The sequence below is a fragment of the Athene noctua genome, chromosome 1 (assembly GCF_965140245.1).
Source record: "Athene noctua chromosome 1, bAthNoc1.hap1.1, whole genome shotgun sequence".
Lineage (NCBI taxonomy): Eukaryota > Metazoa > Chordata > Aves > Strigiformes > Strigidae > Athene > Athene noctua.
The window spans coordinates 98757980-98785188 of record NC_134037.1 but is presented as its reverse complement, the minus strand read 5'-3'; the positions used below and the strand labels follow the sequence as shown (position 1 = coordinate 98785188).

Below are 27209 nucleotides of genomic sequence, written 5' to 3'. Positions count from 1 at the left end.
ATACTTTCATGCTTCTGTTTTTTTGTTCCCAGACCCTTCAATTATTTTCAGAAAAAAATCTATGGACTTGAGCTGCAAAATTCAGGCTTGATATCCAGGGTTCAGGGGTTATTTTGGAGTATTGTAGAGAAATGGTTGTTGTCAATGTTTATATCTACATCTGAATTTCACTGAAATCCAGGAGATTTTCTGTAGTGCTTTGGTTTCCCAGCCCGTAGGATCTGTTCCTTTGCCAGCCACGGGCTCCTTCAGTGAGTCTGCGTTAACTGAGCTTTCTGTTCTGAATCGTGGAAACATTTATTGAAGGGGAAAAGTTAACTGATAACCCTTGATTAAGTGTGTACTACAAGAGCCATTGTGGGTATTAGGAGAAGATGTTTGTTTTACAGAGGGAAGGGAGAAAGATTTGGCAGTCAGAACCTTACGTTGTTATCTCGTTTGTGATGCAAGTAATGACATGTCTAACTTAAAGTTATCCATGTCATTCATTAACCACTCACAAATGCAGACACAGAATTGGGCTGCAGGTGTAAACTACCTATTTTTGTGAACCTAAGTGCAAGGGTATTAAACCCTCTAATTTCTTTTAAAACTGACTTTACTATAAATTCGCATAAGGCTCTCATTTCCTGGGTCTATGTTTTGATAGTAAGCGTGGTAGATTATATTTTGCTGTAATCCATCTTTCTGTCTAAAGTTAATCCTCAGTGTCATTATAAACCTTAAAAAAAGGTTGTATCCATTGAATAGATTTGCACTATTATAAGAATTATTCCTCATTAGGCAAGATGTCTTCATTGGCATAGACTGATAGAATTTAATGGTGCTGTGTCAGTTTGCACTACAGGAAAAAAAAAAAAAAACATTTCCTTACATATAGAAACCTGCTGGTTATGCAGCTATGGTGTGAAACATGTTTGAAACTTGTGCTTTTCATCTGATCCTTGTCCACATTCTGTTAAATGAAGAACAGGAAAAACAGAGGAAAGAAAGAGGCGTCTATGTATTTTACTGTTGAATGCTAGCAAGGGATTAACTTTGGAACACTTCATTTCCTCGCATTGTGCTTTGAGATGTGGGTTTTATTCTTTAGAAACTGTGTATTTTTACCCTTCTCCAAACAGCATGTGAGGAAGGTTTAATAAGAAGACGTTCTCTTGTATTAAGTAACAATGTTTTCTCATTTTCTGAAGAAACAGTTTTCCTGTTATTTCCAACAAAACGTGAGGATAATTTTACAGCTCAGCATTACAAGGCAGCATGTTGCTTATCCCATGAAATCCCACAGATCTTATTAGTCCTGTTTCTGTGAATTGACAGGAATTGCTATTTAAAATTCTTTCCTGTCTGGTAAGGAAAACAATTCTTCATTGAAATTAGCTCTATGCTTCTTTGCAAGTGATGGAGAGAGGTTGTGTCTACAGTGTGTGTTCCCTTTGTACCCAAACGACACAGATCTCTGGATACAGAAGCAGAACTTTATTTTTAAGCTGTGCCATTTATTTCAAGAAGCAAAATTTTGGGAGCCTGATGATCCTTGATTCAGGCCCCAAGTTGCATGGCTATCTCAGCAACAGGCTTTTGTCCTGTTGTCATTTAAGTCATAGGAACTCTGGTTTTAAGGGGCTTATTTTTCATAAAAGGAGGTTCCTGCCTTTTAAGAAAATAAAAAGGCAACACTTACGGCTATGGCTGTCGGCTCCACTCACGACCATCTCATCAACACAGTACAGTTAACAGCTGTCTCTGCCCTCACAGTTACATCATTGTTGATGCTGTTGATAAACACGGAATAAATGTCAGCTTGTGCTTCAGAAATAGAATGTGAAAAAAACAATATTTATTGCAGAGGCTGAAGTTTATAGAATTAAATGACCACCTCAGAAGTTTGAGATTATTGCATCATATTTGCATATGATAATTTTGTTTGGTTTAAGTATTCATTCTTAAAATTTGGTTTCCTTCGTCATACATTTCCAAGTTTCATGAAGTTTGTGAAGTATAGTACTAAACTGCACTACCTAGTCATATTTTCATGTCCTGGGCTTCTTAAAAATGACATGTCCTGATGTTTTCCCTGCCTCTGGCTTAAAACAAAGATAGAGCATGGCAGACACTAGGATCAGATTTTACTTCTTTTGATACCTGGATTATACAGTACAAAAAGCATATCCTGTAGTTTCCATGTTCTGTTTCTGCAAAATGTGTGGCTGCTGGTTCCTGGCCTGCTAGCTCCAGTCCTGGAGGTGAAGTAAAGCAGAGGAATGTAGGAATGCATTTTGTGGTTTTCCAAAAGACCTCACCAAAGCACAGTAATCCCTTTAAAACCTTTGTTTCTCCTGCCCATAGAAAATATGGCCTGTAGTTTAGATATGACTTGTCCACTTGCAAAAGAACTTGCAGGAGCAGCTGAACACAAGACCAAAGAGAAGGATCATCTTTGGAGCAGTGCGTATATGTGGGAAACTGCAGAGAGAATTGCCTCGCTGATCTCTGTTATATCTTTAAAATGATAGCAGTGATATTCTCCTGTAGATGGTTGGTCTAGCTATCTAAAACCATCTTAAGGGCTAAAGTAGCTACTTATCTAATAACTGGAGTACTGAAGTAAGGGTATGCATTACAGTGATTTATTTTTTTGTAAGTTGCTTTCTACAGATGTATAGTATTATGTGGTATCTAGGTTAAAAAGGCACTGAACAATTATTAAATTTTGTTTCATTTGTACACTTTTTTAATTACAAAATGTTATAATAATGGCTGAATATAAAGTTATAGCAAAGCTTGGGATAATTCTCTAGTATGTGTGTGTGTGTGTTTATAAGACCAGCATCTGTTGCTACTCGAATTGCAAGAATTCAGTGTCCACATGCACTAGGAAAAAAGTAGAGCAATTGCTAATAAAAGAAGGAAGAAATAGCAGAGCAAAATCAGGAAAAATATTATCAGCTGGCATCACTTGGTACCAGTGTCTTACACTGGTTGTACAGCTTTTTGCTGAAAACAATAGTAAGAGTTTTAAAGTGAGAAGTTTAGTCATTACCATGCCAGAGGAGACCAGTTTGTTCTAGTTGCAGCTATTAACAGTGTACTGAAGATGAAAGGGAAGGTGCAAGTTATGTCATGGAGTTTCTCAAGGGAAGCTTTCTGCTAGTACTGATCACTCCATGTATTTCCTGAAATGTATGACAGAACACTTGTCACTCACATAGCTGCAGCTACTGTTCTTACTTGTATTAGAATAAAATCCTAGAAATGAGTAAGGAGGTTATGGCTTTTCATGTGTCTGCTTGAATGGAGTATATCATTATGCAACCTACGTACCCAAAGAAAATAAACTACAGTAAGCATAATATGTAGCCCCTACCTCCCAAATTAATAGATAGATAGAGCAAATAAGATAAAATAAGAGCTGTCCTGACCATCTATTGGAAGTGTCTCTGGACGGTTTAATATTTTCTTTCTTTCCTTTACTATTTTTGGCCAAAGCTGGAACTAGAAATGCTGTGAAAGAAGATCTATTCCTGTAGCACTCCCAGCCACATGAAATTGGGAGGTCTCGGCAATCAACTGAAAGAGCTTCCTTCAGGAAACGTACACTTTGGAGTCTCTAAATCTTTTGGCTGGAACCTCGGAAATTTGGAGGGACATCCTTGTTGTTCTTACAGAAAAAATAACCTTCTGAAAGAGGACTGTCTCTAAAAACTAAGCTTTAGGAATTGTAATGCATAATAGAACTGCAAATGATTTCCAGCCACTGCCATTTATGTTTTAACTTTTTCCTCCTTTCCCTCCCCCACCCCACAGTTCATGACAAAAAACCCAAATAAGCGACTTGGCTGTGTGGCATCACAAAATGGGGAAGACGCGATTAAGCAGCATCCGTTTTTCAAGGAAATTGACTGGGTTCTTCTAGAACAAAGGAAAATCAAGCCACCCTTCAAACCTCGGATTGTAAGTAGCAGCTTGCATAACATTCAGAGAAAACTTGGTTTGACAATTCTAGTTGTTGTCTGTTCTGACACATGAGATTACTTGATAAAACATTTGGGCGTTGAAATAGTAACATAAAAAAAACCTCACTGAAAAGATTGCTTTGTCATTGTTTCTGTGAAGGTAAGTGTCAGGATGCACAGGAAGATGTGCATGTTCAGTCACACAAACCATGAATAGGGTTCAAGGCCCTTTTTTTTTTTTTCCTGCATTCCTAAAGACACCTTGATCAGAAGATATTATTTTAGTTGAGTATATATCTCTGTACTTTCTGTGTGAACTCTACTACAGTCCTGCGTTGCCAGTGGCCACTGGATTTTGTAGTGAAAGACAGAGAAAAGGATTTCTGATTAATGATATTTTAACTGAAGATACTTGAAAAAACAGCTTCCTCAGGGAAAGAAACGTACATCATGATTTATATACTTACATTTTCTTAGGTAATGATGAAGTATTTCTATTTTAAAGTTTAAAAAATGTAAATAGCAGCCCCACATACAGAAAGTACAAAAGCCAAACAAAAATACTTATTCTTGTCTTCCTCTGGATGAAGATACTTACAGTTCACCAAATGTCAGCTTTTCAGCTGAGAATGCGTGCAGTTAATTTTGTGCTTGAACAGTACAAGAGAATAACTTTATGATAAATTCTTTGAGAATGATTTGCGTCTTTTGACTTTGCACATTCCTAATTACAGTGTTTGATTTGCCTCTAAATATGATCAAGGTACTTGTTTGTTTCTTTTAGATAGTTTACAAAGGTATTTTTTAGAAAACAAAACTTTGGGCTCAACACTGAACCCTAACTTAAATTTAGAGGTGAGAAAGTCCCCCCTGTCATTGCAGAATTGCTGTCTGTCACATTTAATGTGTTTATTTTTAGTCCAGTGAGATGCATTTCCCCAAGTTCCTTGTGTAGGTGGTGAAAGCGGGGCTGCCCATCCAGAACAGGAGCCTAAGGTAGCTCCTCTGAATCCACTCTTGGAGAAGTCTGTCTCTCTAGCTATGCAGAAATAGACCCAGGGGACTGACAACTGTAAGTGAAAGTTAGCCCTTGTGAATGTGTTCCTAGGAGTAATAGTAAGATATAGTGTTATCATATGGGGAAGTTTTTCTTAATATATTTCTTGGAGAATGGAAACCTTGTAATGCAGTAGCTATAGGCAGAAGGATGCCTGAGACAGCCCCTCTCCTGGAAAGGGTGCAGCCAGATGGGCATGGTGGCTCACTTATCCTGTTGCCCAGCTCTGCTCTGGAGGTTGCAGCCAGGTTGCGTCGAGTGCCTGAGCTGACTTAGAAGGCTCTGCACTGCTGCAGGAAGTGTAAACCCCAAATTAGCCCCTTTAGTAACTATCTGAAGCCTATTTAATACTGTAACTAACTGCTTTCCAGTCAGGTTCCACAGCCTTCACATAGCTACAGACAGCCTTAGTTGGTGTTTAGCTGAGTTGCGTGTGTGTAGCTCTCTTCCTGTTTTCACAAGTATTTGGCCTTTCATCTCACAGTAATTTTTGTTGCTTTGATCAGTATTCATCAGTGGTTTGGTAATAGTTATCAAATCAGGATGCACAATTCCAAAAATATTTTCACTTTATGCCTGCATCTAGTTAAGTCCCAGCTTCCTGACATCTAGTCTGTTCATTGGCTGTTTTCACGATTGAGATGCTCAGTCCCTTTACAAAGGCTTTATTATTTTTGTAAGTATTCCTGGTGTGGCAGTCCTTCTTAAAAGGCAGGAGGCATTTAGTATGTCAGATATTTTTATTTATTGCTGGTATAAATACCTTCTACTTTCTCGGTGCAGCTTCTTTCTCTTTTTGGTAATTATTTCACTGCTGTTACACTGTAAAGCCATTCCTATTTTATTAATTCTCATTGTTTTGTTCCTTTTCCCCTGTTCTGCTTTCTTTAATGGTATTTTAGTTTGATATTTCAGTTTTAATAGTGATTTCAGATTGTTTCAGAGTAGTCCTTTGAATAATTTTCAAGACAGCTGCTTGCTCTTTAATAATTATTAGGGAGATTTTATACATCTTAACACCTTTTCTCATTTTTCTTCAGGCTGCTTCTATAATGTTGGATTTTCATACTATTTGCTTCCATATTGTATATGCCAACTTTCTTTATTCTACCGAATTTGATTCCTGCAGTCTAGTAGTTCTGTATGCTTGTTTTTTTCTGAACTCTTTTTTTTATTGTGGTGAATTCAGCTAATATATAGTCTGTGTTACAGGTATCACTATTATTTTCATGTTCTCAGTCTGCTCTCTCTTAAGATATCTTCCCCAGTGACCTGGTGCTATCAACTTTTACTGATAACTTTTCTACACTTAGAAAGGGTTTACCTTATATTTTAAGACTGTGTTTATGATCCATCAGCTGTTTTGTACCAGATGTATAAATTTTGCAGTTGTTTGGATTTTGTTGTTGTGTAGAAATCTTTGAGCAAGATTACACTGAAATTTTTACTTGTCCTCTTAAAATTGAACAATTTATTAATTGGAGAGTAAAGTGTGAGATATATATATATATATATATATATATATATCTAGGCTGGCGAGAAAGATCACAAAAATAAAATATTAATTATGCAACTTCAGAAATGGTAAAGGAATCTAGGGCAGTAAATTTCAAATGCTGAAAAGATTATTTTGGATACTTGCCATACGAGAAAAGGTTACACTCACTTTGAAAATAAAAGGAAAGAGGGAAGAAGGTGACTGCTAATGAAATAAAATCTACTTCAAAATCTAGATAGAAAGTTCCACTCTAAATTCAGTTCTGGATATAGCGTTGAGATTTATTGATTAACAAGTGAAACTGTTCCATAGCTAAGGAATAACTATGGAAAAAAACATAACTAATACCTGTGTTTTGAATGTTTTCTGGTTTTTAACCTCTTTCAGCGTTGATAAAGGGCTGTTGACTATTTAAAAGAAACTTCTAATATCAAAAGGAGATTAAAAAGATATATTTTTAATCTTATGTTCAGGAGAGCCTAGATCTGTGTAAACAGCTGTGAGAAGAGAGGCCAGATTATTAGTCAGAAAATAGACATTCTTGCATGTGATATGTGAGTGTACATATGTGTAGGGAAAGAAGCATATACAATGCATACATAGTCATTTGTGCATTCAAATTGAGTTTTGCATGCACATGCAAAATTTTGCTCATGCAAGAATGCATATATTTACACAGGTATTCATCTATTTTCTGACCAACTGTTAAGATGACTAAGGGGGGAAATTTTATAATTACTGTATCATACACACTTTCGAAAAAAAGAAAAACCATAGGATCTATTCAAATGAGCTCTGGGCAGTATAAAACATGGACACTAAACAAGTAAAGTCATTAGGGTAAATGGTCAAACACTGAGGTCCCATCAGAGAATGGAATAATCTGCCAAGGGAGGTCATGGAGGTGCTAGCATGGAAACAAACCTTGCTTCAGTTCTGCCTCACTCTCCACTGATCCCCAAAACATGCAAGTTCCTTAGTTAGCACAGCTGTCTTCCTTTTCTGTTACCTTTTATCCTTTCTCTGCCATAATAGATTTTCTGAGGAGCTATATGGTATGGTACTGTAAGGCCTGTGCTTCTCCATAGTTCAGGTATGTCTCTTCAGCTCTGTCAGCCTTAAGTCTGAATTTTTCAACTGGACTCGGAAGAAACACTGCATGGCTATTTATTAGCCAGACTTTTAAGGTGATTTTTATTTTTAAATCTTGTTCACACTGTGGATGTATGCAAAAATGTTCCTTAGTATACCAGAAATATGCCATTAATGTTCTTCTAGTTAATACATGATTTGATTATTCTAATGATGTTCTGGAAGCTGAAGTTTCTTTTCTAACTGTTTTCAGTCTTGGAATAAAAATTGCTGGAGTCCAAAAGGTCCTTGAAAAGCTGACCATGTTTTCTGAAGGCTTGCAAGAGTGTCCTGGGCAGAGCACTCATACAAATGGCTGAGGTTTAGATTGCTAAGCAGTGACTGGAGTACCACACCAGGTTGTGCTATGTAGAGACAATGGAAGCAGATTTGGTGGCCCTGAAACCTGCTGTGAAGGATCTTTGGCTGTTCCTCCAGCTTAATGACTTGGAATAGAGAATACAAAGGGGTGAAAATGCACTGAGGCCCAGTCCTATAATACATATTACCTACCAGCCCTTCCTTTCATAAATCCAGAATCATGAGACTTTTCAGTGCAAAACTAATTTTTATATATACACTATGGTTTACTGTACTGAGTGTTTGTGCCATGTGGGACTATTATAAATGTTAAGCTCCTATAGAAAAAGTAATAGCTCTGTGGCATGTACATTAGAAATCAAGGAAATTTTTGAACAGGTATGAAAAGGATATTCGTTACATCTAAGCTTCAGTGATCTTGACAGTGTCTCTTGAAGATCATTTCCGCTGTTCTTAAAACCTAATTTTTGGAGTTTCACAGACTGTCTTGAAATTTTCTGAATAATATTATTCTATTCTTCCCTGCTGCTTTTAAGGCAGACATGAATATGTAATTGCATATGCAAGATATAAGTACAGTTGTAGTGCAGACGCGTATCTTTTCTCCACAGCAACTGTTGTAAGACAGAAATCCCTTTGAGGTGTTTTATTCCTATGTTGAGATATTTTGTCTCATGTATTCTTCCTGGAGTTTTATTCCATTTGGAGAATGAAATGTCCTTAATCGGTAGCTGTAAGACCAGGATATAGTTTGCAACATAATTTATTGCTCAAGAACCCCAAAGGCTTTGATAGTATTCAGTGGTTCTCTTCTCTCCATCTTTCTTTGTTTCCATGGTTATGCTCCAGGCTTGGTTGAATTGGTTATTTCCATTTTCAAAGTGCATTTGCCATATTACAAATGACAGCAGGGGTGTAGTAGATTAATTTCTTACCAAAGTCATTGATATGGTGGTAAGTGTGGTAGATCTTGCTTACTGACATCATGAGATGCTTCTGTCTATCCCATACAAACTAATAAAATATGCATTAAAAACAGGGATTGAAACAGATTGCTGCTTCACCTTTAATGTGTATAGATGAAACCTATATTGTCCCAAGTTGTTATTTACTGGCAAAGCTTATAATTAAAACAGTGAAGCAAGGGTATATGTTATTGTATTTTGCTTTTTCCTCAATCTGCTTCATATCTTATTGGATTCCCTGCAAAAAATTCTTTGTGCCGTGTCTGAGAGCACAGCTGGCCAGCCTCAGGCTTTCCAGACTGAACTTCTGGCCTGCTGACATGTCACTAGCATCAGCCAGTGAAGCTCAGAGAGATGCATATAAGTGATGGCATAAAGATGCACGATATCCCAGTCTCACTTGCCAGGGTTGAAGGAACACCACTGCCCAAAATCTGTTGCTCATTTGGCTGAAGTCAGTGGTAACCTCATACGAGCATCAATTCCATAGAATCATAGAATAGTTTGGGTTGAAAGGGTCATCTAGTCCAATCCCCTCTGCAGTGAGCAGGGACATCTTCAACTAGATCAGGTTGCTCAAAGCCCCATCCAACCTGACCTTGAACGTTTCCAGGGAGGGGGGATCTACCACCTCTCTGGGCAACCTGGTCCAGTGTTTCACCATCCTCATCATGAAAAATTTCTTCCCTATATCTAGTCTAAATCTACCCTCTTTTAGTTTAAAACTGTTACCTCTCGTCCTGTCACTACATGCCCTTGTAAAAAGTCCCTCCCCATCTTTCCTGTAGCCCCCTTTAGGTACTGGAAGGCTGCTATAAGGTCTCCCTGGAGCCTTCTCTTCTCCAGGCTGAACAACCCCAACCCTCTCAGCCTGCCATCGTAGGAGATATGTTCCATCCCTCTGAGGGTTTTTTTCTTGGTTTTTATGAATTAGCCCAGCACAATAAAATCACTCTCATATTTCTTATGCTGTTGGTCACACTGCCTCAGTGTGCTGCAAGGAGCTGTGAGACAGCGGAAGCTGTTAGGCACTATGCAGCAAGGGCAGTCTCACCACAGGCACACTCCTTTCAGGCTGACTTTTCACTGTCAACCCTTGAAACATGTGCATGCAAACAGACTTGGCGTTTTCACCCACCCTGTTGTAAATGTCAAGGCTGAGAAAATTTGAGACTTCGACTAAGATGTCTTCAGCATGAAAAAGCTGAAGAACTCTGAGCCGGAGGGTTATACAAAGCCTGGTAAAACAGATGTTTGCCATATGTATTTCTTTTTAGCAATTAAGCCAAAGTTTCATCGCTAATGGCTTTATCAGTGCCTGTGGCAATCCATTCATAGTGTGGCTTTATGGAGATGAAGTTAACAAAATAATCGCATTATGATGATTTACTGTGAACTTGCAGCTTTCACAGAACAATACATTATTTTAATTTTCTTTGTGCATTCATAATTTCTTGGGCTTCTATTTTAAAAGCTCGCTTTCTTCAAGGCATTAGAAACAAAATGAACAAGATAGTCTATTGCAGAATTGTATCCTGCAGTATGGAGCAACGGCAGCTGCCGCTGGCCCATTTGGTTCATCTAATGTGACTCCCTTCACTTTGCAGCCTCTTCCATTCCTACTGTTACATACTGAAAATGTTTTCTGAATATTTGTATGTTCCCTCTTCAGTTCTGACTTCTCAGGGACAGAGTTGATGTAGCAGCTAAAACCAGAGACCCAAGCAAGAATTGCAAGATATAGAAGTTCTTCTACCAGATTTTCTGGAAACTCATGCTGTGGTCCAGGGTTCATCACCTAACCTTTTCATGCCCCAGTTTTCACTCTGTGGTAATCTCAGGATGCTTAATGCAATGTTCTGCAAAGAAATATGACTGAGAAGTGTTAAAAAACAAATGCTCAAGATCAGCCTGGCTTTTAAATTGACTAAATGTGTAGCACTTCCCTTGGAAGAGTGTTCTATGCTATACCAGACCTCAGTGTTAGCAGACTCCATCTTGATCCTCAGTCTCAAATTTCCTACAGTAATTTGCACGTCTCTCTCAGCTCCAGTAACTCTAAGATAATCATAAACCGTTATCAAAGTCCCTCCCCCCTTAGTTATCACTATCTGAGCCACATTGTCTGTATGCAGTTTCTTTGTGAACCTAAACTCCCTTGTTAAGTCTTGACTTAAGGATGCCAGCAATGTGTCCTCTTTCAGTTTTGCGCTGCAGCAAGGGTTTGAAATAAAATCATTCTCAAATACAAAATTCTAGTCCTAGACAATGATTGTGGGTACAACTGGAGTCAGTGAGCACTGGGAATTTTCTTTTCCCCTTCCCCTAAATGAGTGAAAAACTGGCAAAATTTTGTTTGTTGATGACTTCTGATAAGCTGGATGCCCACAGTGTTTGGAAACTGGGTAATAAATAGCAAATACACATCAGCCTCTACAGAGTGCACAGTTGGCCTGTTTGTACAGGCAAACAGGCAGAGGCCTCACCTGCCTCATGGGTAGGTGCCTCACTGAATGGCCCCTGAAAATGTGTTCAATTAGAGAGGTGTGTGTTTAAATTGCTGCAGCAACTGTCTGCTTACTGTGAAATATGGCTGGAATCCTTAAAGAGGGACGACGTTTCTGGAGAAAACTTTCCAATATATTAGCCTGAAACATAAGTTCTGTAACTTCAGATTTGTTTTCATACATGACTGCTAGCAGGCAAAGATTTTTTTACTTTTTAACGAGGGATTTTTAACCTGGTGTTGGGAAGTCATGATACTGTTTTGGTGGGGTTTTTTGGCACACCTCTGTTTTTTTGTGACAGTGGATTGTATCGTCATACATGCAGAATTATGACTTTGCCTTTACACTGTGGGGAAGAAGCCCTGTAAAATGCAGTGTCATTCAGTAGCACCAAAAGGAACATAGGAAATTACAGGCCAAGTAAATTTCTTTTTGTATAAATGTTCTCTCTTTTCAAGTTTGCTTCAGTGTGAATGTCCCTCTTTAAGGTAAGGCCTTCAATATGGGGAAAATGTCAAGGTAGGTCCATTTTTAGGCCTAATAAACTTGAGGTGTCCCTTCAGTTTCATAATATATTTCCATTCAGTCATCAGTGCATGGCAATGAGCATTTAGCAGGTGGGCACGCAAGGGGCTATACTGCATGCTTTTGCATGAAGTGTTACTGCTTAGACGAAACACTGGGGAGTGATCTTGAGACCTCAGACCCTCATGTACCATTGTTAAACATTGCACATTATGTATTCCTCACTTGCTGCAGACATTTCAGGCATAGGAAAACAGTGGGGTTTCTTCTGAGAGTGACACCATGGTGATTAATACTGGTGTACAAAAAAAAAGGTTTAGAAACAGGGCGGAATCTATATTTGTCAGAACAGTTAACATATCTTTTAGAAAAACTAAAGAAAAGTGGATGTGGACTTTTGGGCCAGCCTTTTGATTACCAACAGCCATAATGATTGAAGTCCACTACTGTGCACTGCCTCTGCCACAGGGTATCATGAATTAGAATATTTTATGTCAGCTGGTTCCTAAAATTTACACTTTTCTGCTACTCCTTTAAGTGTTAGCCAGATTGCTGCTGGTTGAGAGGCATTGGCTACTGGCAGGTGATGAAATTCAAGATCTCACTTGAGCTTCCAGTAAACAGTTGTGAACAGCAGTACCATAACTGCCTGCAACATAGTTCATACCCACAGGTATAGCATGTGGCTGGGCAGGCAGAGAAGTCTGTAAGTCTTCTGCCTCTTCCCTCAGTGGAATAAAGGACCTTGATTTCCAAAGCTTCAACTAGCTTAGCACTTTGTACAACCACTAAATTTGCTCAGAGTGTAATTACGTAGCTTTTGAGGAGCTTAGGTACAGCTTGATCACAACAGAGAAATCAAGAGTAAGTGATCTGATGATTTTAAGGGATTTCAGTGTTGTTTGTTTGAATGAAAAAGGTTCTGTTTTCCCAGAATTTGGTCATTCAGTTGTCTTATTTTTTGTTTTTTATTCTCTTCAGCATCAGTGTCTGCAACAGCTGTTTTTAGCTGTGATTACCACAACACTAGAATTACAGAAGTTCGAAAGCTACCTCTCAGTACTGCAGGTTCCCAAATATTTATAAGTTAAACAAATTTTATTATGCTTCTTTTGATTCTGTACTGGGGATACAGCAGTATTTGTTTGATTTTGTTGAGTCCTGGTCTAAGAGCACTAAAATCTTTTCATACTGAATAATTAAGTTCATTTAACCATCTGTTAAACATACATTGTTAAGTGGTGCCCATTGGGATGGAGTGATAAGCAGCCAGAGTGTTCCTGCTTTCCTTTTGGGCTTCCTCAGAATAAGACAAATTCTGTTTCACTTTTTGACTGCTTTAATCTCCAGTGCTATTTTCAGAAAGTAATCTAAACCAATGAGTGAAATCATCTTGTCGTGATTAGTTACAGCACATTCTTAAACGTTCAAACAGAAATACTTTATTTTTATATTAATGTAGATAAGAAATAATATTCCTGGGTTGATGTCATTCCTGTTTCTGATGTCATTAAATGCCAGTGGAAAAAAACCAGGTGATTTAAGTAGCAGTAGCATCTGGCTCTTTATCAGACTGTGGAGAGGAATTTATCAGAAAAAAGAAGACTTGTCAAAGGCTGACAGTCCATGACTAGTCCCGTTCGCAGCTGGAGTCTGGTGACTATAGAGTATAAGAAGAGCTTTGGTTTCGCGTTTATTTCTTGTGCAGAACCTTTTGTATTAGAAGTATACCATGGTAATGCGAGTGTAAAGTTAACAGTGTCTTACTAGGATGTTCATTCCAAATGGACAGCAAAAATTTGTCAATGTATGTGTTCACAGCTCAGCATACTAGTGCAAAATGTAATTTCTTTGACACATACACTAATATGCAGATGGTAGACTGAAGCAGCTGATGTGTAGGCACTTATCTTCAGTAGCAGGACAGAGAAGGCATCTTTAAATGGTAAGGAATCCTAGCACTTTATTAACTGCATCTTTCCTGTTGTTTTGCTGCGTACAAGGGATTTTGTTGCTGTGGAGGCACAGACCTTGTACTGGTCCTCTCAACAGCATGCTCCAGGAGTCATGTGTTTAAAGAAGGTAGGGTGAGAGGAACACTCAGTCTAGATATTTATGAAGAACTTTAAGCGCACATCTTATATGCGCACCATATTCATGTTTGCAAAGGATCTACAGAACAATGATTCCCTTTGCTTAGTTATGGAATATGGAAAAGAAAGAGTGAAGATCATAGATTCAGAATGATTTGGGTTGGAAGGGACCCTAAAGATCATCTAGTTCCAACCCACCTGCCATGGGCAGGGACACCTTCCACTAGACCAGGTTGCTCAAAGCCCCGTCCAACTTGAACACTGCTAGGGAGGGGGCAGGCACAGCTTCTCTGGCCAACCTGTTCCTGTGTCTCACCACCCTCACAGTAAAGAATTTCTTTCTTACATCTGATCTAAATCTACCCTCTTTCAGTTTAAAACCATTACCCCTTGTCTTATCACTACACTCCCTGATAAAGAGTCCTTCCCCATCTTTCCCATAGGCCCCCTTTAGGTACTGGAAGGCCCTTTAGGTATTCTCAGCCTGTCTTTACAGGAGAGGTGCTCCAGCCCTCTTTGTGTCCTTCCTCTGGACTTGCTTGAGCAGGTCCATGTCCTTCTTATGTTGGGGGTCCCAGAGCTGAACACAGCACTCCAGGTGGGGTCTCACAAGAGCAGAGTAGTGGGGGAAAATCCCCTCCCTCAACCTGCTTGGTCAAGCTTCTCTTGATGCAGCCCAGGATACAGTTGACTTTCTGGGCTGCAAGCACACATTGCAGGGTCATGTTGAACTTCTTGTTAACCAACATCCCCAAGTCCTTCTCTGCAGGGCTGCTCTCAATCCACTCATCGCCCAGCCTGTGTTTGTGCTTGGGATTGCCCTGACCCATGTGCAGGACCTTGAACTTGGCCCTGTTGAACTTCATGAGGTTTGCATGGGCCCTCCTCTCCAGCCTGTCCAGGTCCCTCTGGATGGGACATCCCTTCCCTCCAGCATGTCAGCTGCCCCACCCATCTTGGTGTCATTGGCAAACTTGCTGAGGGTGCACTCAATTCCACTGTCCATGTCGCCAACAAAGATGCTGGCAACACGTTTCCTAATACCTATGACTGTCCATGACTCTCTGAAGGATTGTGATTATATTTGACACGAACAAGAAAGAGAGATTGAATTTGTGCTCTCAGGTCCACAATAACAGCTTAAGTTCCCAGCAAGATGATGTTCCCACTGTGCAAAAAGCTGTATAAGTGAGAGACAATCAAGAGTTCACAGTTAATGATAGACAGAGAGATCACAATCCATGTATAGGAGAGCAAAAATAGGAAGAAAATTAGATGCATCATGAAGAGGAAATTACTCAAGCTCAAAGAAGATCAGTAACAGAATCAAGAATGAAACCTGTGTCACTACAGACTCTGCTATGTGTTACTGCACTCTTTTAATAAAACTGTGTTTCAAAAAAGCTGTTCTCATGTCTGGAGGAAAGGTAGAAATAAGATATATTGAGATGCAGATGTAGGGCATTCATGCATAATTATGCAATGCTTTTTATTTTCAGTCTACAACTTATATGAATATGTGCATTAGTTTTTTTAAAAAAAAGACATCAGCTTCAGCTGCTTTCTAAAAATTTGCATCTTTATTTAAATCTGTCTTTTCAAAGGCTTAAAAATAGCCATTAAGACTTCAAAATATGATCTCTAACAATTCATGAGTCTTAGAATTACACCTTCACTGTGTAGCTTTCTCCATTTGTATAAGGTGAGACCTGCTATACCATTCTCTGTATGAAAGCCTGTCATATGCATCATCCATGTCAAACTAAAAGCTTTATTCTCAATAAGCTAGAGTTCATTATCATCATCATCAAAGAGCATGAGTTTCCCAAAACGTTTTGAAGAACACAGTCTTGCCAAAAACTCCGTAGCATTCCTGCTCTACGGCCTATAGTGCAAACCATTGTAGTGTGTAGCCAAGTTTTAGAATGACGCTCCCACTGTATATGCTTGCTATTACCTTTCATGCTGTGGTGTTTCTCTGCATCCAATGTCACAGTGCACATGTCCATGCCACCGCAATAGAGAGCGGGCTCAGAATCACAAGATACTGCTATGTATTTATCATTTCATAACATATTCAAGAAGGTTTCCATAATGTGTTACTTTTCTGTAATTAAGTGGAAGAGGTGACTGTAGGCAGAATAAAACATTGGAAAGTCAGTCACTCAGTATTTATTCAGGATACATGGCAGAGATATGAGTCTTGAAATATTTCATTACATCACTCACCTATTCACTAGCATCAGAGTCTCCTTAGTTTATTCTTTGTCTTTGTGATTGCTTAAAGAATGGAAAGCTAAGTAAATCTACTGACCTTTTGCAGAATAAATTTGATCAGATATCTCAGTGCACTGCTAAACTATGTGTTTGGGTAATTTTTCAGTGATTCATGGGATGTCTCCTGGAAGCTACTGGAATTCTAGGGACCTGTGCCCTACACTTATCAACTCTCCTTTATCACTTTTTTTCCGTTCTTTGCAAGTCAGCTTCATTTTCTGGGTATAGCCAGTCCTTTGTGCTGAAGTGCTAGTGTTCAGGAAGACAAAAAGGCTTTCTACATATGTATTGGAGGATTCACCAGCAGGTGGTTTAGCATGTGACAGATGCACCAGCCCTGACTGCTGTGACTCTGCTGTAACAACAATGCTTAAAATGCAATTTCACGAGAATACAACTGAATGTTGGATGTGTTCCAGGATGTGAAAGGGGAGGTGACATTGGTGATCACAGCCTTAGAGCAGTTGAGGATATCAGTGGAGGCTTGCCAATATAATGTGAATTAGAGAGGCACACATATAAAATCTGTGCTGCGGAGTGGATCATAAAATTTGCAATAGGAATTGCGTTGTGCATATGAAGGGTATTTTCATGTGATAGTTCCATTACTTTCTCTTCTCGTATTTCCTCTCTGCCCCAAGAAGAAATAGAAAATTGTTTTCCATTTAGTTAAACCCTCAGAGAAACCTACCATAAGGGAAAAATATAGTGTAGAGACTCAGAAGTTGGCACTCTTCCCCTGTAATTTTTTTCACTCTAAAAAAATGTCTACACTCTACCATAGCATAGCTTATGTGCAGTGGTTATGTCATGATTAAGTCCTAATGAAAGTAAGCCCTTATAAGATGGACAAGACGGATCGTGAGGGTAAAGGACTAACCACATGTGGGAAGCTGTAGTTCTGACCTCTCCTGCAGCTCCTGTGAAAGCTATCTCCATCGATGCTTTACGGAGTTAACTGTTGTGCTTTAGCAATCAGTCTATGAACAAAGCAGGTGTGGTATATATAGCTTTAGTGCTGTGTACTCATTCATTCTAAAACCATAACCAAGTATGGCCATAGCGGACAACAGTTTTACAGCAGCTTCTTCTGGGTGTGGTTCATTGCCCAGACTGTGAACATGGCACGGTTATGAGTGAACCTGCAGAGATTTGATTTTGTTTGCTTTGCTGTTTGTTTTATTGTAGTGGGTTTTGGTGTAGGATAGGAGAAGAGCTGTGCAAAAGTGAAGTACTAAGGCTGGTATCCTGGCCATGTAATCATTAAATGTTTGAACCCCCTATTGCTTAGGTTATTCCTCCTTCCTACTTGACTCTTTTCACATTCCTAGGAAAGATACATACTGTTTCAGTATAAAGGTGATTCCAGTTTACTGAGTCATGAATGATCCCTTTTAAAATACATAGTTCTGTGAATTAGCTTGGTGTTTATTAAGTGTCTGTGTACTTCTGTAACAGGTTAAATTGCGGACTGCACAGATTGGCATGATTTTCAAACACTGTTTCACTATCTATTAACATCTTTACTGAGTGGGGTTTTTTTCCCACATCTTTCTCTTTATTTGATGGCCTTTACATCTAATGAAAGCATAATCTAGGAGCACAAAATCTCTCTGCTTGGAAATAATGAATGTTGGTATACTTGTAAAATCTACTTGGATTCAAACCCCTTTTTATCATCGTAACCTTCAGTTGAATATACTCATGGTATATTCATGTTGTAACCCTTCCCTGTGTGAATAGAGCAATTAACATGTCGAAAAAATTCAGTAACTTGTAAAATTATTGTGATAACATATTTCATACCTTCTGAAGTAAGATATTCTAGTAAATACTTCTAATACTGATTCAGATTCTCAGGGTGTGCAAATACTATGAAGAGGCATCACCAGGATAAACAGAAAGAGAGGCCTGAACTGGTGCACTTTTCAGCCCATTTCTTTCACAGGATTCATACTGAATTTCTGTATACATAGAATGAGTTATGTACAAAAGTGAGTGCTCATTGTAGTTGGTCTCAACTCTTTAAAAACTACTACACCTTTATGAAAAGAGATCCAGTCGTTGGTGCAAACTGATCTCTGCCTGTGCTGTGGTTTTTGTTATCATAATAAAGAGAAGTGAATGAGAGGACAGTGATCTGTGAGGTTTGCCACATAACCTTCTGCATCAAACCAGTTTGTCTGATGTCTTTCCATTTGTCTTGAACAAAATAATCTGAAAATCTTATCAGTGACAAGGTAAATACAAAATATTTAAACTCTGATCATCCTGATCTGAGAATTTCTTCTTGATGAAACTGTGTCGAACGCAGGAATCATTTCTTTCTTACTGAAGCAAAATTATGAACAAAATTAAATGTTACCATGTAATACATACAAGAAGGTGTGACTCTTGCTGCCTGTCCCATTCCTGCTGTACTGTTGTTGTCCTCTGCGCCTGTAGCTGCAGCAACTTCCTGCCCTGATTTAGTGTGCCGGTCATGTGTTTGATGTGCTGCTGATACAGTCAGGTGCTGCACTGGAAACTGCACAGGTAAAGCTCCCCAAACGATTGTCAAACTCCAGGATTTCACTGTGGGCTTGAAAATACGTGAAGAGGCATCAAGCACTGCTATTGGCAGAAAATTGCAGTGGAGTAAAGTTAAAGATGTTTCATTCAGTGATACAGAAAGGGCCATCTGCATCTGCATTTCTGTGCTGACAGTATCTCAGGCTGTGAAAATTATGGATAAGATTTGTATATATTTTGTGTCAAAAGGTCCACTTACTGAAAAATATCATAACACAATATTTTTTTATTCCAACATACTGGTTCATTGTTACAATGGTCATTTCTGGCCTCACTTGTATTGGTTGGTTGTTCTGGATTAGCTCCTCATTCTATTAAACTAAACAGAAATCTATTCATTGATTTAAAGAGGATTCCTATAATTATATTTAAAGAGTATATTGTGAGTTTGTAGGAAAATCAGACTAAAATACAAAAGGTAAGATTTTGTGGCAGTGTTGTTTTCTAGCCACCACCTCCATCTTTCTTTTACCTCCTCTGAGTAGCTTTTGAACTTGCTGGACAATTCCAGCCCAATTTAGTGGAACCATTGAGTTTGAAAAGGACATGAAAGAGTTTCCGTGATTTTCTGCAAATTAAATGAAAATAAATAATAGTAGAAAGAGATGCCTCCAAGCCAGAGAATTAATTTAATCCTCATTAGACAGAAGAGAGTCCACTGAGCCTCTTGGCCTCACGACTCAGCTGATGAGATGCCCAAGCTTTGCTGAATTACCTGGTTTGGAACACTCTCTATCAGGTCCTCCTTGCAAGGATTTTTGTGGCTTTTCAGTACCAAAGGCTACTGTCATTCACATTTGGTTCATGTGAGAAATGGAAGGAATGGCAAGTTCTGAGTTTCTTAGTGTATTTTCAGTGGTACAAACATCAACTTAGATTTCTTTTGTCACTGTTGCAATTCATATAGTGCCATTTAGTAATCATTAACAGGCAAGGTTGGTAATCCTTGACACTGGAAAGCTTATTAAGCATGATTTGGAAGTTTTTATTAAACTTGAGCCTGTGACTGCAGGTAGAAAACTAATTTTTTATTGAAATGGTAGTGAAAATAAAACCAGTTCAGAAAGCACTGTTTAATATGTGTTTATTAATAGCATATTAAGTTCCTTTTAATCTTTTAGTGATTATGTGAAGATATTTAAGAAAAAAAGCATTTTGATTCATAAAACAATATCCCTTTGTCCAGAGTTGTACAGGCCAACTAGGAAAGCTGTTTAAGTGGTGTTTTATGAAGAGATAGTCTTTTAAAATTTCCCGTATCTTTAGCTCTTCAAACAGAAGCAGTAATCTTTGAATAGAATAAAACATGTCTTTGACTTCAACATTGTCATCCTTGATGGCCAGTAAATCGTGTTAATATTTATTAATTCAAGGAGTTCTGTTTCTGTAGCATACGTGTTACATCTGATCAGATCTTATCACTCACATGAAGTGAGTCCAGCATGTCTCCCAGGATAAGTGGATCACACTATGCTCAGACAGGAGACCTGTCACAGTGCTGGGGGAAAAAAAAAAAAAAAAAAAAGATCAACTAGCCAGCACATTTCCTTCACAATAGGTAGTGAGTCACTATTCCTTCTCACTCTCACTATGTAGAAGTCACCTTTCAGATGAGATTTAGAATGGGAGACGTAATTTTTAGTCATTACAAGTGCCGTGGCACTGTTGCTGCTTTGTGAGATGGAGACAGACTGCCTACATGCTGCCTGCAGTAGAGCAGTTGTGCAGTGTGGAATTTGGCACCTATTGTTGGAAGCTCTTGGGTAGCTGCTGTGCTCCTGCTCTCATATAGCATTGACACATACTGAACACAAGCTGTTTGGGTAGTCTAGAGAGAAGAAAAGTAGCATCTGAAACCTAATCGAATTTTTGTGTGTTTGGGTCGATAGCTGTGGTTTTGAGGCTTCTTTTTTTCCTAATAACCCCAGTTTCTTCAGTCATCAGAAACTGAAAAGTCTTACCTGGAGAAAAAGTTTGAAAAGTTAAAATAATGTGTCCTGAAGTGTCAGGAGCTGCAGGCTAAATAAACAGAATGTCCTGCAATTTTAATGATGCATTTGCCAGCCGATCTTAATATTTCTCCTTTTTTCTTCATGATTTCTTTCATGTTCAAAGTGGGATGATAGCTGCACTCTGTTTCCTTCATATACTCTCCTTACCTTGCAGATCTTCTTTCTTTTCTCAGCTTCTCTGCTAGGAGATAGCCACAGCCCTTCATACCTTCATCCTCAGCCCTCATGCTGCAACTAGATATTGGTTCATGCTGTTGGTCTATAGAGTAGTCACAGTACAAGTACATTAAAATAGCAATAGTAGCAGAAATGTGGCCAGACCTGTTTCATCTTAGCAGATGGGGCCTTGCAAAATAGTCATAGCTTCAGGAAGAAACTGCCTAAGTTTCTAAGGCGAGTTTCTCAAATAAATCTTTCTGTCGAAAAGAAGCACTTGTTACGAACTCTACCTTTTGTCTTGTATGGCTTAATCCACTCACTTTTGTCCCCTGTGATTTACTTAATCTCACTTCATCAGTTGGTTAGTTAGAGGCTTGCTAGCATATCCTTGCAATCTTAGATTGCTCCATACTTGTCCAGTTAATGAATTGGGTGATTTACATCTATGCTGCCAAAAAGACATGGAATTGTGTATAAATCTGAGAAAATAAAAACTTCTATTCTTTGGTCTTGAAGACATGTTTTAAGACATGCTAGGCATTTAAATCTAAGCAAATACCTTTGTTGTTTCAGAAGTGTTTGGGATTTGAAATTCTACTGGAGGTACAGTTATTTTTAATCAATGGGATTTAGGTACACTGGTGTTGGAACAGTTTTTCAGATGTACTCATCTGCACTCTTTTTCACCTATCACCTTCACAATCTTAGGGATGGTTTTATGGAAAAAGTAGCTATTGGGAATTAATTGCCTCGATAGGCTTTGTGGAATTTGTCATCTTATTCTTTTAAATTCAGCAAGGAAATAAACTTTTCACAAATACATTAAGTATGAAAACCTGAAAAAAATATATACAGTATTTGTTCTCAGCTAGTCCAGAGCTTATTTGCCCTGGATAGCTGATGTTTAAAGAATGAGTGTACTCACGTTTCTCTTGCACATAACTACAATTCTGAATTTGAATTCAACTTTCTACAAATACTCACTTATCTTCTTCTGCTTTAGTGACTCTTCCTGTAGTAAATTTATTGTATGAGAGTATCAAAATACTATGGTAGGACATGGGGAACAAGAGGAATGTAGACATAGTTCTAATGTAGTGCATTTAAAAATTCATATGGAATTTCGTTCTTATTTTGCAGTATTTGCTAAAATGACTGGGAAAAAAACATAAAGCCCAAAGCCACATCCCTCAGACTTGATGCAATTCAGAGTATACGGGTCATATACACTTTATGTCCAGTCTTTATGTAAAAAGTAAATATTACAAATGTAAACAATATGAACAAATATGTATATGTTTGTTAAGTCCATATTCCTTTCCTTTTAATGGAATTTTATAGATAGAGGATGTGGATTTTTGGTTGCCTGCACTTAGAAAGTACTTGGTTACAAGTGATAGTCTTGCATTTATATAGACCTTTTTTTCCCTATATCTATAAAGTTCTCACAAGCAATGTAGGTTAGGTTGCTATGACCATTTTCTTTGAGAAAGAAACCTGTTTGTTTTTGTGCCTTAGTAATGCTGATGAAGAAAATACATTATTCTGTATATTTTATAGGAAAATTTACCTGCATTGAAAAAAGGCATATATCCCATTTGGAATACATTAATGTATGTTGTGATGTATCACTTTACAAGTCAAACAGCTATTCTGATATTTCTGATATCCTCTTAATCTCAGACATGTGCAGGATGGACACAAAGCTAGTTTTCAGTGTGTCATTTTGCGTCCATTAAGTATCATCAGTTTTCATGAAACAAAGAGGAAAGAGAGACGTGTTCCCTGCCAATTCCCTGAACCTATACGTGCCTGAAATACACTGCTGACGTGGAAAACATGAACAGTGCAGGTCTTAAGGGAATGACCATGGAGAATGTTTTCCCTGGTAGCTGTTAGGCTTTTCTTACATGTAAGTGGTCACAGATAGTCACTGTTGTGAGTGCCCTGAGGACAACAAGTCAGCCTCCCCAAGGCTGTCTCTAGTTAATATGTCTTGTCCCAACCAGAACATGCACAGCTGCACTTTGTTGACCCAACTTCACTGGAAGAGCGAGGTGCTTTATACTTCAGTGGGGAAATCCTGATGCCAGTGAAATAAAGAAGAGTTCTGAGGTGGATTTCTCTGGATACAGAATTTCGTACTTTGCCACAGTGCTCTGAATGACATTCAGCTGCATTAGTAAATCTGAGTTGCAAATGTGGATCTCAAGGATTTTGGACTGAGAGCTGTTGTGAGGTCTACACCTGATGTTAAAGCTGAGTGTAGTCAGATATAAACAGTTAACTTAGAGTTGAAACAGTGGGCTATATTGTGGGGAAATCAGTTAAATCAGTTCACTCTGTGCCTCTGAAATGAGATATCATTACGTTCAAATCTAAGAGGAAACAGCCATGTCACCTATTATGCCAAAGCCTTTTTTAAACTAGTCCTAATCTCAGCTTCCTGCTTTGTCATCATATTGCTATTCCTTCACCTGTCAGAGACCCGTGAGTCTCTGAGAATTCATTTATAGTACCGCTTCTGTGGCCTCTCCCAAACTCATTTATAGTACTTGCTCCCGTAGCTTCTCTCATACGTCTGTTATTCTTTGTGTGAAGTAGCTCCTCTTTTATTTCAATCATTCCAGAAAATTCAGCCTTTCAGGGGGGATGGAGAGGAGGGAGATTAACTTTTATTTTGCTGTGCTGTTTTACCATTCACCTTGTTTGTATTTTTCTTCTCAGAAAACCAAAAGGGATGTAAATAACTTTGATCAAGACTTTACACGAGAAGAACCAGTATTAACGCTAGTGGATGAGACAATTATAAAACAAATCAATCAAGAAGAATTTAAAGGGTTCTCTTATTTTGGAGAAGAGCTACTGCCATAGACGCTAGGCTGACAGATGAATGATGCTGCAAGAAGTGATTCTGAAGAGATCGTGAAATTACTGAGACTCAGTAGATCAAGAACTACTTCTCTTACCCTGAGCCCATATCCCCAAATAAGTATATATTTATTGGTTTTCTCCTTTTATCTTCTGACCTGAAAGCACTCTTAATTTCTGTCTCACAAAGCGATGCAAAATAATTTTGTATCAGAAAATGTAGATGTAACACACTGCCGTATATTTGCAACTTTTCTTTTATTCCTAAGATCTCCCCAGAGGACAAAATAGCATCTTTTCCATGGAAAATGAAGCCGTGCTATTAAAAGTGATTTAGCAGATCACGTTCCGTAATTGTCCTTATGTATTTAAGCTAAGTAGGCGAAAGCTGTTTCTGCCCAGGTGGTTACAATGAGATCTGTACTCAGATGCGGAACAAATAAGTACTATATTGCCCTTTGGTAAGCAAAGAAATCTGCCTTTGTAGAGGTGTAATCCTCAGTTATGAATTTATTGTGGTGAGGTACAAACTTAAAATAATGCTATCCAGAAAAAGAAACACATCAGTTAAGACTTTCAGTGAAGTTCCTTGTACAATTTACAGAAAACTCTTAGGAATAAGAAGAGTCACAAAGATAACTGAAATTTTATTTAAAGCAAGAAATAGATACGATAATGGATAGTTATTAAAGGGCTAAAGAATAAAAAGCCTGTAGAACTTTAACACAGCTTTATATAGGCATTTTACAGTTTTTCAGGCAATTGGGTGTACTATCCATGTTACCAAATTTAATATCCATTTAAATGAACCATTAATGTGATGGCAAGCTTGAAAATGTTTACAGTTAATTTTACATAAAAAATTAATTATAAACATTCTAAATTTGCCTTTTCCATTGTAGTTAAGTTGATAAATAATTTCTTATTTATATTTATTTTCTCAGCAGTGTGTTACTTTTGCACACTTTTACAAAACCATAATACTACTGTGTTTGTTGTTTTTTATGTTTAAAATCTAAAGAAATCTGCTTTTAGAAGACACAACATAAGGCTACATGTGCATTATGTGGAAGTGTGTTAAAAAACTGAAGATCAAACATTCACAAACTGACATTATTGAAAGTTGTAAATTGAAATTTTTTTTGTGTATGAATTGAAATGGTAACTCATGTGGACAATATTACTAATGTGAAGTTACCTCCTGTAGATATGCTAACAGTGTTATGTACTTATATTTCCAGGAGTACCCTGTGGTTTGGTTTTTGGTTGGGTTTTTTTTTTGTGTACATGTATCGCTGAGGTCATTTTATTATCTATTTTACTGGACTGAGTGAGCGGTCATTGGAATCCATTTTAATTGTTGCACATGGATTTCCAGCTGCACAAAAATATATATACTTGTGATTGGCAAAGTGGCACTAAAGAAGCTTTTTTGCCTTTTGTACAGGTGAGATTTTGTATATAGTGTTTGCTGCAAGGCCTGTGGAATTCATTGAATATAGAGGTATCAACTGCTGCATGTTCAGGCATACTATTAAAATGTTAGTCTATGAAAGAATAATTATAATAATGTCCATGTGCAATACTCTTGTATGTGTATTGGTTCAAGTTACTGTCAAGAGAGATGAGGTTTTTGTTATAAAAGATGTAGACATATATTAAGCTATACTAAATCTCTTGTATAGTTCTCTTCAACTCTATTATGACATGATAGAGCTCAGAAAGAGAAAGGAATGTTACAAATCGTGGTGGACAAAGTGTGAATCATTGGCTTTAAGAGATAATCTTGGACTCAAGCAGATGAGCTAGTTTGTGTCAGTTTTGCGTCTGGCTGCTCATAGCCTGTTACTGATGACAACATTCAGTTCCATTTTGTTTTGTTTTTAAAACTCAGGTGTAATTATTATATAGATTCTTATGATGATTTCAAAATATTAAATATTGTGAGATATCAATTAATGTGTTGTCTGGCCTACAGGTGTAATAATGGATCAAGCCTTTAGTTTAATTTAATTTATCTTCACTGATCTTTTGTACTGGGAAGAAACTAGCTTCTGGAGCTGAGTTACCAGCACAGAAACATCTTAATGATTGCATCATCTCAATGTTTAAATTTCTTTTTCTTTTAGAAATATATTGTAGAACTGCCCATCAATTTGTGTCTTGCCACTGGCTCTGTTTATTTCTCATCACGGTTAGCTTTTGACATCCAGGCAAGAACTGATCACAATGCTAAAGTGTTCTTTTCCATAGGTGAGTAGACTGACTAAGAAGACAAGTTATCGGATAGTGCACTACTGTTTGTACAATAAGAGGCCTTTACACAAAACTCTGAGCATTTATTTTGAAGGAATATGTGTCCCATAAAGCTTTTGTAAGCAAGCTATGTAGTTTGTATTCCCGTTTCTAACATGAAGATCATTAGCAAATGTTTATATTTCAAAAGGCCTCAGCACCTGCAGTGTTTGATAGGATGCTAAGAGAAAAGTGAAGGAGATAAAAACTGTTGCATGGGCAGATATTTCTTCAATATAAATAGTTAGATCCTCTGCATTGGGTTTACATCAGAAGGTTTGTCTTTACCTTGAACATTTTTTAAAGATAATTCTTAAAAATGGACATTCTGTTACATTTCTGCCTGTTCTGTAAAATCTTTCCTGTTCCTTCTTTGTAAAATGAGTGCAAAATGCCAAAAAGATTATTAATAATAATAATAATTATAAAGAATCCATTGTTTCTTGTTTTTCCTCCCAAATAGACTTTATTAAAAAATGGAAACACATTTTTCTCCATAGGTGAAAAATATTTCTCTCCAAAAAAGGCTTACATTACCTCTTTTTAAATTATGTGCGGAGTAGTTCTGGCTAAATATAAAATGTATTCAGTTGGGGGGGGAGGTTTTTTTTTTTATTGTGAGGATTTATTTGTACAGAATTTTTTCTTATGGATGTAATTTGAATCTCTTGCCATTCATTAGTGTTATTTCATCGTAAACATTATTACTGTGCCAAATGTACTGTATTCAAAAGGATGTGAATGTGTATTTGTTTCGGAACCTAATAAATACAGTGATGTTAAATCTTATTTTTTTCCCCAAAGTTTTCCTGAGTATTTCCTAAGGAGGAAGAAAGAAAGGTGAAGGATGAATATCTTTTCTTGTTACATGTTGTACAAAATACCGTGAGCTTTTCTTTTAGGAGTGGACATTTTGCAAAGGAAGGATTTGCTAACAAGAGCCTCATCTGTGAAGCACTAAATGCTCCAAG

The 27209-nt window shown here is 37.8% G+C and overlaps 1 protein-coding gene across 2 annotated transcripts in view; it reads left to right on the top strand.

Moving 5' to 3' along the window:
* The window catches only part of PRKCE (protein kinase C epsilon), a 300873-nt gene extending 273873 nt beyond the window's left edge, over positions 1 to 27000 (top strand). For both annotated transcript variants that reach the window (XM_074897081.1, XM_074897080.1), the window contains exons 14-15: positions 3808 to 3954; positions 23800 to 27000. In XM_074897081.1, coding sequence (XP_074753182.1) covers positions 3808 to 3954; positions 23800 to 23946 — 294 coding nt within the window. In that variant the 3' untranslated portion in view covers positions 23947 to 27000. The remainder of the gene's footprint in view (positions 1 to 3807; positions 3955 to 23799) is intronic.
* The last annotated feature ends 209 nt before the right edge of the window (positions 27001 to 27209 follow it).